This window comes from Dermacentor silvarum, chromosome 3 (assembly GCF_013339745.2).
Source record: "Dermacentor silvarum isolate Dsil-2018 chromosome 3, BIME_Dsil_1.4, whole genome shotgun sequence".
Classification (NCBI taxonomy): domain Eukaryota; kingdom Metazoa; phylum Arthropoda; class Arachnida; order Ixodida; family Ixodidae; genus Dermacentor; species Dermacentor silvarum.
In genome coordinates, this window is record NC_051156.1 from 119,368,329 (window position 1) to 119,382,138 (window position 13,810).

Genomic DNA, 13,810 nt, shown 5'->3' on the forward strand with positions numbered 1-13,810 from the left:
GCCCCGGCTAACGTTAGCCAAGCTGTAAAGAGAAAAGAAAAAGATAAAAAAAAACTTGATGCAAGATATGATTTTCATACGTACGGTCTTTGGTCGTCAGACTTGTGACGACTGAACGCCATGGGTCTTTTAACGGTTTCTTGCACTGTGTTCTTTTTTTACATCTTTCTTTTCGTTGAGCAGTTCGGCCAACGTTAGCTGCGACACGCATGCGCTTGATGTGTCTCTATGGGCCTGAATAATGAAGGATTCCTGCATTCCCAAACGCAGAGGGGGCAGTAACACTCTGCGCACATTTGGAATTAGTACTAGCCGTTGAACTTACAACAGAATAAATTGGTCAATGTCATCAGTTTACAAAGTCTGGTAAACTGATGATGAAAAACTGGTGCCATATAAGCTGCTATCGCTTTCTTTGTGGACAGAACCGCGTGTGCAAACGTGAATATAGAGTCCCAATACTGTTCAAATAGTTGATGTAATAATATTTGTGCTGTTGCTAACGTCAAGACTTTGCTTTTATTATAGGCCTTCAATTGACGTTTCTATTTTCGGTACCCGTAGAAGCCATGGAGCGTAGCAGAGGTCTAAATGCCAAAAAGCCGATTGTCAAACTCATGATTTACACTCTGAACAAGGTCTCTTTCTTCTCACCCGGACGGTTCTCCACCAACGAAAAAAGTGGATGAGAGGAATGCTGAGTAGGAAGTCAGAACAGTTTCGGGCACGTTTCCAGGCAGCAAATTGCAGTAAGTTGCGGCTCCCGTGCTTCTATTATAGACAGGTGGCTGGACGTAGCTAGTGGTGCTCCTAGGCATACGCGTAATCTCGGAGCCTGTAACAGCTGTACTCGATGAAGTGAGGTCGCAGCCAAGTAGTGCAAGGCAGGTGTGAAGTAAGCGATTCTCTGGTGAACAAGAGCTGAATGAACGCGTCCAGCAGAAACGCAGCCGTTCCTCCCAATTTGGTGCACGCCACTATGCGGAGATCATCTGTGATGCAAATAATTTGGTCCTAAAGTGCGGTCAAATTGTGAGTCCACCACAGGTAGCGGTCTGAAATCACGCCGCGAAAGCGATATTTCCGGACGAACTCATCCTTGTTTCCTGATCATTTGCGAGACTTCATGCTGAGTCAAGAGGGGGGGGGGGGGGGGGCGCTTAGCCGTGCTACCTAAATGGTTGCATATAATATCGACTCTTCCTCTCCGCAATCACGCAGTCTCTCTCAAGCAAGAGACCACAATCACGCAGTCTCTTGCTCCCAACGCGTGATCGATTGAACTTCAGTTGGTCTGAACTGCCACCTTCCAGAGCCAAACAAGCATGTGTTGCATGCTGGAGCAATGTGACCTTGATAGGGGTCTTTTAGGGAAGGGGGGAGGGGGGGGGGCTTGTATGACGGTTTGCGTGGTCTCCGAGTTAACCGTTTCATTACATCTGGTCACTTCTCGCGTCGTTTCTCCGCATGTTCTCCTAATGCAGCGGCGGTCTTTTAGCTGCGGTGCAACTAGTGCGAGGCAGTAGCCGTAGGAAAACGTCTGCGCTGCTCTATTTTTCGATTGTGGCACAGCTCTAGCATAGTTCCTTTTTTTTTTTAGCTGCAGCACATTACAAAAGAAAATGCCTGTGGCAGGTGGCACAATTCTAACCCTCGAGCAAATTACTCGATGAGGCAGCCATTCCTTGTAGAAGAAATCAAGATGCTTAATTAAATAAGCATAATTACAATAATTATATTTTTCATTATTTACGTGACGGCACATATTTCAATCTTGGAATTGTAGCTAGTGAGCTTGCAAAGCATGTCGACTTGGAACGAATTCTGAGGATGGCCCCGGTTTCGAGATGTGCGCTGTCCAACTTGCGATAAAGATGCACTGTTGTTCGACTTACTTTTTTTTTAATGAAAACACTGCTTTATGCACTGAAGCACAAAAGTAACTGGAACGTCAATGCATTTCGTCAGACACATTGAAAATTAATATCTTGAATCTGGTGTAGCCTTGAGAATTCGTTCCAACGGGACGCGCCATGCGAGCTCACTGGCTATAATTCCTAATATGTGCAGTAAAATAAATAATAAAAAAGTTAATCAGTGTAATTATGATAATTCTCTAACTAAGCATTTTCATTTCTCGTAGAATTCATGGCCGCCTCACCGGGTAATTTTGCTCAAGGGTTAGAATTCTGCTATCTGCCACAAGCTATATTTAAAAATCTGTTGCAGCTAACAAACAAGAATAACACTTGGTATTCTTCGGACTATAATCGCTTTCGCGGAGCAACTGCTCCTTGGGAAGTAGAAGTTTGTCTGGCAGTGGTTTTGCCGTTTTACATCGACAGCTGATGGGCGCGCATGGCTTTTTTTTTTTTTTTTTTTTTTGCGGCCAGCCTGACCTCTCGGAGAGAAGCCACCAAAAGCAACTTTACTGAATGTATTGTGCGGTATGGTTTGCCTGGCACTTATGATTTCCATGTGTGCGTGCAACAACATGTGTGTGATTTCTTGATGCCCCTCTCATGTAATGCCGGCATTAATGTGTAACTTGCCATGTAGTGCAATTCTACATAACCTTTTTGAGTTTATACGCATCGACCACCACATATGTACAGTCAACCACAAAAGTTTACGGATCATGGGATCTCAGAAAACGTTCAATTCTCGAGCAGCATGCAGCCGTAACCAGTAAAACTGTACACAACAATGTTGTCAGCATATTCTAGTCGAGGCTCCGAAACGAAAATACCAGGCTGCGTTGTGCGGCTGCGGCGATGTTCAGCCTTTTCTCAGATTTCATGGTCATTGGTCAAGTAATCATGAAATTTTGAGTCCATAACATTTTCGTTGAAGATGCCAGACTATTGATGCTTATGCAAACGTTGAACGAGAAATTCATAAGCGGCCCCAGCCTTGCAACACCGTCGGGCACGTCGGGCGATCATGAAGCGAACGAGATCGCGGCTTCGTAAGGACACTCGCTTCATGGTTGCCGGATGGCGAAACATAAACAGGGCGTCACAGTTATGCTCCTCGGCAATTCAAGTTTGGTTTCCGGTGATATTTGCCGGAATTACATACGCTGCAGAAAGTAGCAGCGTATTTCCGTCACGGCAATACGTCAGCTTACAATGTACACGAACATAATACAAAGAAAGAAACCAGAAGAAAAAGTTCCACAAACATGCAAAATTTGGAAATCGAACCCACGACCTCTCGGTCCGCGACGATAGATCGCCGAGCGTTTAACCCATTGCGCCACAAACGCATTTGCAGAGAGCTACACAGACGCGCCTTATATATCTAACACTCCTCCGTGTACCCGCGCTCTTGCTCGGGGCGGTGCCGCCGCCTACGAGCAGAAAAGAGAAGTACTGCATTATGACACTAACGCGCACCGACAGTGAACGCTTCGGTGGTCTCAGCACTACGACGCCTCGATGCCAGCATTCGAAGGGACGCTGGCATCAAGAAGCACTACCAACGCCACCTAGTTGGCGTTCACCGTACTCAGCACAGCGGAGCGTGGCCTCCGCAATTAGCTCTGAAAATGTTTCTGAAGTTGATCGCGGAGGCTGCAATTACGACGCGCTGTACGCGCTGATTTGACTCGGTGACGATTCAGTTACGTGCTTTGTCTTGCGCGTTGTATTAGTGTGTCAGTTACGTGCTTCGTCTTTCGCGTTGTGCTAGCGTGTGCAGCGTAGTGCAGCTTCCATATGCACGACGGTTGCTCATGGTCATCGACGTTGGTAGTCGTGATGGAGGAGACGTGCCACCAGGCGTCAGCGTGGGTGCATCAACGCCTAAGGGCGCTTTAGCCACAAAACACCAATAGACATTATATATCAATGTGCAATAAACATTACACTACTTCTGTGAAGACACGTTTCACTTTCGTGTTCTATACCGATTCCTATATAAGAGGGATCAACCACATTTTTTTGCACGTCTTCGGGGGTGTACGATCCGATTAAGAGGCACGCCGTATAGTGGGGGACTCCGGTTTAGCTTTTCTCACCCGAGGTTCTTCAAGGGGCACCTAAACCTAAGTACACGGGAGGTTTTTGCATCTCGTCTCCATGATAAAGGCGGCATACGCCGCCGACATCGAACCCGCGACCTCCAGGTGACAAGCACACCGTCATAGCCCCTTGGCTACCACGACTAGTTCCTTGAAGCTCGCAGGCAACACAGAGAAAATTTTGACTCCTATACCGTATGTCCGCTAAAAAAAGAAAACGAAAAAAAGAGATAAAAGAAAAAAAACTATAAGAAAGAGAAAGAAGTTGAAAGCGCTGATTTCCAGATAAACGGTCCAGTCATCTCCAGAAAAGAGATAAGCGTAAAGAAAAGGAGATTATATCAGGAGCTTTATGTCGAGATAGTTCCGATGACTCCGCCTGTTATCGTATTCACGTTTTTAGTATTACTCTTCTTATTATAGGCTTATTTTAAAGCTCTTCGACCGGTTATTAGCTCCTTCGATAACTGGCTTCAAGTCTGGCACAGGGTCGATCGTCTGACAGTGTCTGAAAGAATGTTAATTCCTTTAATTTTGACGATTACTTGTCTTCTTAGTACTTAGGGTCATCTTGCTATCGTATTCCTACGTGGGTATACCTCTAGCGCATGAATTGCTGGTCAGCGGTGAGGACAACTTCCTTCTACTGTAGCCTTTAAATCTGTGTTCGAGTTTCGATGGTAAACTTAGTCCATATTAAAATAGGGACCTGTTTATCTAACGGTGTATATTTTACGTCAGTTTTTGTTGTCAGTTGTCAGTTGAGCTATAGGCAGTATTACACACTCTGATTGCAATAATTCATTCGGCTTAGGAATTGCTACGTGCTTCGTAAGGTGTCATTATATCATGCTTGTCTGCTGGTTATTCTCTGCCATGTTGTTGAATTTCACCATATCCCGTTTTCAAAGCTCTATAACTCAAAAAGAGGATACGACATAATATGGTGTCAACTGGCGCACGACTGACGTAAACGGACATAGCTGGGGGAGGCACTCGTTCAGCAGTTAAAACAGGATAAACTGACCATGATGACGTCAACAACAAATTGTATTTTGTACTCGTTCACGATCCCACAGTTCAATTAATTTGTCTTACGGCCTCGTGCGGTAAATAATTTGCATTATGGAGAAAATGAATTGATGTTTCATGCCTTAGTTATCATTTTTGGGTACGCTTTTGCAGTGCCCCTCCATTCTGTGGGTGCTGGGTGCCGTGAATATTGAAAATCAGCCTCTGAAGTGACACACAAGCGCAACGCTAAATCAGTATAGAAAGGTACGCTTCAGAAACTGTATATATGTTATCGTGGCGGAAAACATTGATTGGTAATACACAACTAAAACAACTCAACTTGATTACACCTTTATCGCTTGTGTATACTTTACTGACGTACCTGTTTAATACATGCACCTACTCCTTACACACGCATGGAAAAATGCATGGAACATGGAAAATTGAGAAACTTTATTACTGCTGGATAAAACCACGACCAAGCTTCCCATTCTGAAATATCGCGTCGTACCCTGAGCGCGGGTACGTTAGCGTGACGTCACAGACTTCAAAACATTTTATCGCATTTAGCAAAAGTTACCAGAATTTGTCAGGTTAAGTCCTTCGTTTCTTTAGAATGCAATGTAGTCCTTTTGTAGTCTCCGTGTCGCGATAAGAGGCGCCACTCTGAGGAGCACCGTAACTATTTTGGTCATACAACTAAACATTCGTGTTTAGTGTTTAAGTTATGCTTAGGTGACAGTTAGTGCGACAACCAAAACTATAGGTGCCGGTTACGAAAGCGGGAACGTGTACTGCGTGCTTGCATGGGCAAAGGCGTCCTAAGTCCAGCACTGGCCTATTGCAAAGCGATAAATATACGCTATGGACCAAATAAGCAGTAATTCACTTCGTTACATTTGAGAGACCTTTCCTGCATGAAACTAAAACGGTTAGGACACGAAAGAATACCTCGAAATTGCTGGGATTACACAGGCCGCAGGGCCGACGGGAACACGGATAAACTAAGTAAGGACGAAATGCAACCAAATTGAAGGTTAGCTTACGGTTTCCCTCTTGATTAAGCTACTTTTCACCATTAGAAAACTTAGGTGCAGTCGTGAAATAACCGCATTCTCTGCCACTCTAAAGTGACTGTGTTCGCTACTGTAAAGTGGGACTCTGACTTTGCTCACACCAGACACACGCCCGTGCAACCGTTTGGCCAGAAAGAGAGCACTCACCGATGATGAAGTCGTATGTCTCGGAGAGTTCGCGGAAGTCGTAGTAGTCTTCTTGCGCTGGCAGCTTGGAGAAGATCACCGCCATCATCTGCGTCATGGCCAGGGCTTGCGCCTTGGTGAACATCTTGGCTGTGGATAGGCTCTGGCGAGGTTCACTCCGGCTAGCTCGTGCGCGTACACATATGCTCCGCGTCCAAATGGTCCTCGGCAGGATTGAAGGGGCTCCTTATAAAGCATCCCTAATTTCCCGCGACTCCTTTCCGATGTCCGCGTGACTAACTTTCGCATCACGCGAAGTCAGTGATAACATTGCTTATGACGCGCTTTGTCAAAATGAAAAAAAAAACAGTAATCCATCCCCCCCCCCCCCCCCCCCCCCCGTTTCTTCTAGTTGCCTTTTTTGAAGATCCGCCGCATGCCTGACTCATGATATGCCCCATTTTAAGCTCAGAAAAGTTCCCTTTCGTGGTGATTCGACTGATTGATAATAAGCTGAGTGATCGAAACTATCTCGATGTAGAACTGCTGATACAAGGTTCCTTTCTTGACGCCTATTTCTTGTTGCTGATGAGTGGGCCGTTTATCTGGTTATCAATTCCGAATGTCTTTTTTCGCCGATGTATTGTAGGAGTCATTTCTTTTTCTGAGTTGGCTGGGGGCTTTGAAGAAACCCGCCGCGGTGTCTGGGTGGCTATGGCGTTGAGCTGCCGAGCTCGAGGTCGCCGGTTCGTTCCCCGCCGCGGCCCGTTCGCATGCATTCCGCTAAGAGCGGAATGCGAAAGCGCTCCTGTATCGTGCATTGTGTTCACGGTAAATAAACCCGCACGGTCAAAATTAAGCCGGAGTGTTACACTACTACGTGCTTCATAATCAGGTCGTGGTGTTTTGGCACGGAAACCTCAAGAATTCAGTTTCTTTAGATTTGAAGGATTCTCATTCTAAAATTGCATAAGCTTATAACGGAGGAACGCAAGAATAGACAGGAGCATGACCTCCGAAAGTTGGACTGGGGAATACCGCATGTATTGTGCGCTGCATAATCTGTCGTTCAACAGTTTTGCTAATGAATTTACTAAGCGTTTGCTACAACTTCAAATTTGAATATATGTCACGGTAGTCTGTGCCGCATCATAGTTGTTATCTGTATCCACTACGGCGATGTCTTGCACGAGGCAGTATCTGTCGATATGAAGAAAAAAAATGTGAAGGTGAAGCACGAGCGTTACCTATCGATATAACTTTATCTGCCACTCCTCGCTGTATATTCCAGGTATGTGTTGCCATACTGTCGCGCTGTTCAGTCTAGAGCGCTGCAACTGTTATGAGCTTTTCTCAGTTGCTAAGAGTACTGCAAAAATTGCTGCGTTGAACAAACTACCGAATCTTCGTTGATTTCCCGCCCAACAAAAACAAATAAAAACAAATCAGGATTACAATTCTTCAGCTATGAGGCGGGCATAGTAGATAGACAGAGAGGAACGATATTCGTTGCGTGACTTTCCGTAGAAGGTATTTGTAGCACCGTTCGGAACTGGGCATATTGACTGAAATGTGTTGCAGCTTTGCGTCGCTAAATGTATCGACTGCTTAGAAATAATTGCTTAAGACTGTTCATCGCGGTTACAGATAGGTCCACGTACGGCCCATGATATTCTGTGAAACGTGTACACTATTACAAAAAAAGAAAAGAAAACTGGAGTAATTACTTGCACTCGCAGAGTGAAACGAAGTATCACGTGGTCGCTTACACCTGGCAGATATGTTAGTGGGGAGGCAAGGTCAGGTGCAGTCTAAAGAACGGGATATAGGACGTTCGCAGTTGTAGGCCTAACACGTGTAGACATATGAACAAGTTGTGTGAAGCTAAAATCGTGACATGATGATGATGATGATGATTTATTGGCATCCCCTTTGAAACGGGGCGGCGACAAATAGTCACCTAGCCTGCTTGATTTAATCAGGTATACTATAGATGTTCTTTATCTTGCATTTTTGTATACCTATCATTATTTTTCTTTTTCAAAAATTTACCTTGTACCGCTGCCTATGATTTTAAGAGATCAGGTCGCATCCATCTTTTCCCAACTTTTTTTCCACCAGTACTCTAATCGTCTCTTGCTGATCTCTACGGCTGATCTGTTTATGTTTCCTTCCACTTTAAACCCAAGCGCTTCTGGGAGTTGCCCGTTACCTACGGTTCTCGCTGGGTGGATCCCGTCGCATTCCATTAGGATGTGCTGAGTGGTCTCTGGATCTTTACTGCAGCATACACATGTCTCATCTAATTCCGAATATTTGTTCCGATATGTTTTCGTCCTTAGGCAACCGGCTCGAGCCTCAAATAGCAACGCACTGCCCTTTGTGTTATCGTACAGATTTTCCCTTCGAATTTCTTTCTTCTCATTCTTGTAAATCTCCATTGTCCTTTTCGTTTCCATTCTTTGCATCCAATTTACGGTCTCTATTTCTCTCACTTTCTTTCTGATGACCCCTGGTTGTCTGTTTACAGTTTCGATTATCCTGTACTTGGTTGCCAACTTCCTTGACCTCTTCCTCCATTCTGTGTCCACGCTTTTCATGTAGAGATACTTGTGCACTTTAGCCGCCCATTTATTTTCATCCATGTTCCTGAGCCTTTCTTCAAAACTAATTTTGCTTTGTGCTTCTCTGACTTCAAAAGAGGCCCAACCCATGTCGCCATGCACTGCCTCATTTGTCGTATTACCGTGTGCTCCCAAAGCCAACCGGCCTACTGATCTTTGGTTAACTTCCAAACCCGCCAATATATCCGATTTTAAGCATATAATGGCATTTGCGAATGTTAGCGCTGGCACCATTACTCCTTTCCAGATTCCACGCACCACCTCATACTTATTGTGGCCCCACAGTGCTCTGTGTTTCATTAATGCTGCATTCCGCTTCCCCTTTATTTTCAGATTATCTTGGTGGTTGCTTGAGTAATTCTTTCCTTCGTTTATGTGTACGCCGAGGTACTTATATTGCTTCACTATGGGTATTACTTGCTGTTGAATTGACACCACGAAGTTACTCGTGTGCTCATTAAAGATCATAATCCCTGATTTCTCTGTGCTAAACTTAAGGCCTAGATTTGTCGCTGCGTTCCCACAGATATTCGCAAGTATCTGTAAATCTTTTTTATTGTCCGCTAGTAGCACAATGTCGTCTGCGTACATCAGTCCAGGGATCTTCTGTTGCACCATTTGTCCATTACGCATGTAGGATAAATCAAAACCTAATTCGCTGTTTTCCAGTCGTCTTTCTATGCCCTTGACGTAAAGCGTGAACAACAATGGTGACAGAGGGCATCCTTGCTTCAATCCTTGGTGAATTCCCACCATTTCATTTCCTTTTCGGCCTTCCCATGCCACTTGTACTTGGTTGTCTCGATATATCTCCCTCAGCAGCTCCACGAAATCGTCATCTATGCCTTCGTATTGAAGAATATCCCACAACAATTCCCTGTCTACGTTGTCATAAGCTCCTTTAATATCTAGAAATGCTATCCATAAAGGTCTTTTCTGAGCTACTGAAATCTCTATGCACTGAGTTAGTACAAACATATTGTCTTCTAAGCGTCTGCCTGGCCTGAACCCATTCTGTAGTTCCCCCAATACACCGTTTTCCTCCACCCACTTCGACAGTTCTAATTTTATGGCTTGCATTGCCATTCTATATATCACCGACGTTACTGTAACTGGCCTGTACGAGCTCGTCTTATCCTTATCTCCTTTGCCTTTGTAGATAAGATTCATCTTGCTTTCACGCCATCCAACGGGAATATTCTTTGTTTTAATCACTTGCTCTATGGCATTAGTCAGCAGTGCCTTGCTTTTTGGACCGAGGTTTTTGATTAGCTGTATTGGGATTTCATCAGGTCCTGCTGCCGTGTTGTTAGGGACATTTTCTGCTGCCTTTTTCCAATAAAAGCTTTCTATGCTGAATTTTGATCTCTCAGGCCTCTCTGTTGTTGCTGGATCTGTTGTCTTAACTACGCTTTTTCTCGTACCGAAGTTATGCCTGATAACGTCTGTGATGTACCGCAGCGCATCATCGCCTTCATAGATGATACCGTCTTCATCCCTTATAGCCGTTTGCGAGTTTCTGACAATCATTTAAGAATTCCGTACAGCCTGTCGAGGTGTGCTTAACAGTTATCTCATCCCTGGCCCACACAACATTAGGAAAGTTGAAATCATCAAAAACAATAATGGCATGTTAGGGTACATCATGAGTATCTGGCTAATTACATCATGAAGCTCAAAACATAAGGAAGGAGCAGTTGGGGGTCGATAACACGTGCACTACACAATTTCACGACTAGATGTATAATCACCCGGACACAATCTCCAAGGATGAATGAACTGGAATGGTGTGAGAAACAAGCGCATTATTAATCGCAGTCAAAACTCCGCCATCCGAACGAATGTGACGTTTACATCTGAACGTGTTGTAAGCCTTTTCTCAATCGAATATTTCCGCCTCTTTTACCGCAGCCGATAGCCAAGTTTCTGTAATGATAACAACTTCGGCTGAGCAAGAATCAATCATGGACGTTAGTGTAGCACGTTTATTTAACGTACTACGGGCATTTGTAAAGAATATAGATTCGTCATTTCCTTTCGGTCGAGCCAGACATACGTATATCTGTGAAGAATGTGTACGAGAGCTATCTACAGACGTAGCGCTGCTATCAGGAGCACGTCCATTTCTGTCTGTACGGATGGTCTCAGGTGCTCGTGCACTTCGTAGCAAGTCAAGTTCGCAAACGCGGTCAGTGGCGGCGCCATTTTGGTTAATTATAACCTGTTAGCCCGAATAGAATAGGTATGGCCGCTAGCGTTGCGTATTCTGTTAATCTTTTTTTTTTTTTTTGGTTGGCGCATAGCCCTACAGAAGTGTTCACTCTAAGGGGCACTACCACTCCTTAGTTCAACTTTTTTGCGACAGGATGCTCTCTTTGACCCTAAAGAGGGGAAATGTAACTTTTATTGGACGGGTTTTATTTGCTACGAAGGATCCCAGTCTGTGCGCTCGACAGATTGCACCGTCCTTTAAATCCGTGATGGAATACCGGGGCAACAGATCACGAACGTGAGTCTTGGACTGTTGCCATGTTTCCATCGGGGTGTCAGAGACTTCGTAGAATATAGTAGATTACCGCGTCTCGATCTGTCTTCGAGATCGTCAAGGCGGGAATTCAGCTCCACGTTTTCGATTTTGACTGCCTCCGAGACAGCAGTGGAAACTGCCACAGAGGATACTGTGGCTGCAAGCTTCCCAGAACGCTGCCGAAACCGCCTTTGACACTGCCTCGAAGACTGCTTTGGTAAAAGCATCCGAAAAAGCCTTTGATACTGCTTCTGAGACTAGATCAGGCATGTCTGCTGAAGTAGGGGCGCTTGGAAATGATTCAGCAAATGATTCCACAGCAGTCGTTCTAGATGTTAGGTGAGAGGCAGTAACCGCAAGCTCATCTTGATCATTTTTTTTTTAGTTCACCAAGGAAATCTGGCGCCCGTCGGTAAGACAGACGTCAGATTTCGCGTTAAGAATTCTTATGAATTCAACTAATTGACTGTGTCGTTTGTCAGGGTCTTCGCGTGGCGGTTAGTATCAACGTATCCGCAGAGCAGAAGCGTTTTCACGACGAATACACATTCGCATATACACTGGCAAAGCGCACTTGGGCACGACAGAACGAGCAAGTAAATGTTGTTAGAGCGCTCACAATGAAAGACGCGGTTTTACCGACCTGCACGTAAAACAAGAGGGGATTCATGAGTGACCGCACCTCAGCCGCTCTCCCGTGCCCACTCTGTTATAAATAATAATAATAATAATAATAATCTGAAGCGGACATAATTGATATCACATACAAAGACTTGAGGCACGCCACTAATTTTTGAGTTTCACTATTAACATGCCCCCATCAACATTGTAACAATTTTACGTAAGCGTTAAATGCGAGTTTTGTTCTTTTGAAACACAATTGAGAGCGCTCCAATCCAGACACTCAAGCGTGTGACAGCGTCATATTTTTTTTTTCTTTGCGTGCTTTCTTAAGAGCCCGAAAATAAACAACTACGTGAAAAAAACTTCATAGTGACAGCTTTATTCGATGTTTCTTGGCATGCTCTTCAACTTTTCAAGTACGGCTTATGCCCTACAATGAATATTTAAAATTTGCATAGTTAAGCGTAACAAATCAGCTGAATAATCGCACTTCGCAAATTCGCTTAGTAACTTAGCACGGCTACGAACAATACGCCGTTGGCCTCGTTCTGCTATTTCGCACCACTATATTTCTGACGTTTCGTTATGTAAGTATGCGCAACTGACATTCGGAATACGTCGTGCAGCGCGGTTTTGTGACGTTCTCTCGGCGCAACGTTCGCACAATGGTTCAACATCCCTACGCTTTATTTCTTTACTGTTGATTCCTCCAATAGGTAATATATCAACGTCGCCACGCGCTAGAAGCAATACCGACACCGGAAACAGAGTGCTCGGACGTTGTAGTGATCCCGATATCGGTGTACAGATTAGCGCTATGCAGACAGCGACCGAGTTTCCCGGTCTTGATAAAATTGCTGACTGTCCACAGTGGAGCATGACAATCAAGGATCTTCGATTGAACACGCCGAAGATACGCTGGTCATTGCACTATGAAAACTTCGTGGTGTGATATTTTCTCCTTTATCGCAATATCCAGTGCAGGGTAGTAAATAGAATGTGCATCTGCTTCATTTCCCTGCCTTCCTTCTATTCTATGTGTGCATGCGCGCTTGTGCGTTTGTGTGTGCGGAGCAAAGCAGATGTTTCAAAGCGAAGCTTTATATACGTCTAGGCGAAATCGCCTGTGTACAGAAAACTATGATCATCAGCATTGGCTCGAACGTCGTCGTCTTCTCCCGCAGCTATAGCTCGTTGGCACCCCTGGGGTGCGCTCGTGTTAATGCTCGGCACGCGCTCGTGCCACTGCTGCCGCGTTCGTCGTCGTCCTCGTCTGCTTCCGCAGCTGGCTGCGTTGCCGCTCATCACAGCAGCGTATAACTTCACTTCTCTTCTGCCGTCGTAATGGGGAGGCCGCGTTTACGGGAGTATGAGCCATTGCTTAAGGGGGTATGAGCCATTCATTGTCTTACGTAACGGACATATTTAATTTTTAAGCAATTTCGAAGAATCGTAATGGCGGGCGAATGCTGCTAACCACGCCGCCGAGCAATCTCGAGACATCGAACGCAAGCGACAACGGCGGACTGCGGGCATACCGTCAGTGACGTCGTTCTCTCCATCGCAGCCGAACGCGTGTGTAACCTCATAATTGAGAAATACTTTATTGAACCCTCGGGATTAACCCAGTGATAAACACTGGGGCCGTACGTTTCAGCTTCGCTGTTTAACCATCTTCACGGAGTGGAAGGGCCGACGAATTTTTTCTTAATTAAACGTTCACAAGCTTATCAATATAAAAAGTTTTTTTTTTTTAATTTAAGGGGTGCATAGTTATTCCTACGTGGACGAATGT

General features: G+C 44.9%; 1 protein-coding gene across 1 annotated transcript in view; it reads right to left on the reverse strand.

Annotated features, from left to right (window-relative positions):
- The window catches only part of LOC119444713 (glucose dehydrogenase [FAD, quinone]), a 37,205-nt gene extending 30,820 nt beyond the window's left edge, over positions 1 to 6,385 (reverse strand). Inside the window, exon 1 of the mRNA XM_049664712.1 lies at positions 6,262 to 6,385. Coding sequence (XP_049520669.1) covers positions 6,262 to 6,385 — 124 coding nt within the window. The remainder of the gene's footprint in view (positions 1 to 6,261) is intronic.
- Positions 6,386 to 13,810: the final 7,425 nt, after the last annotated feature.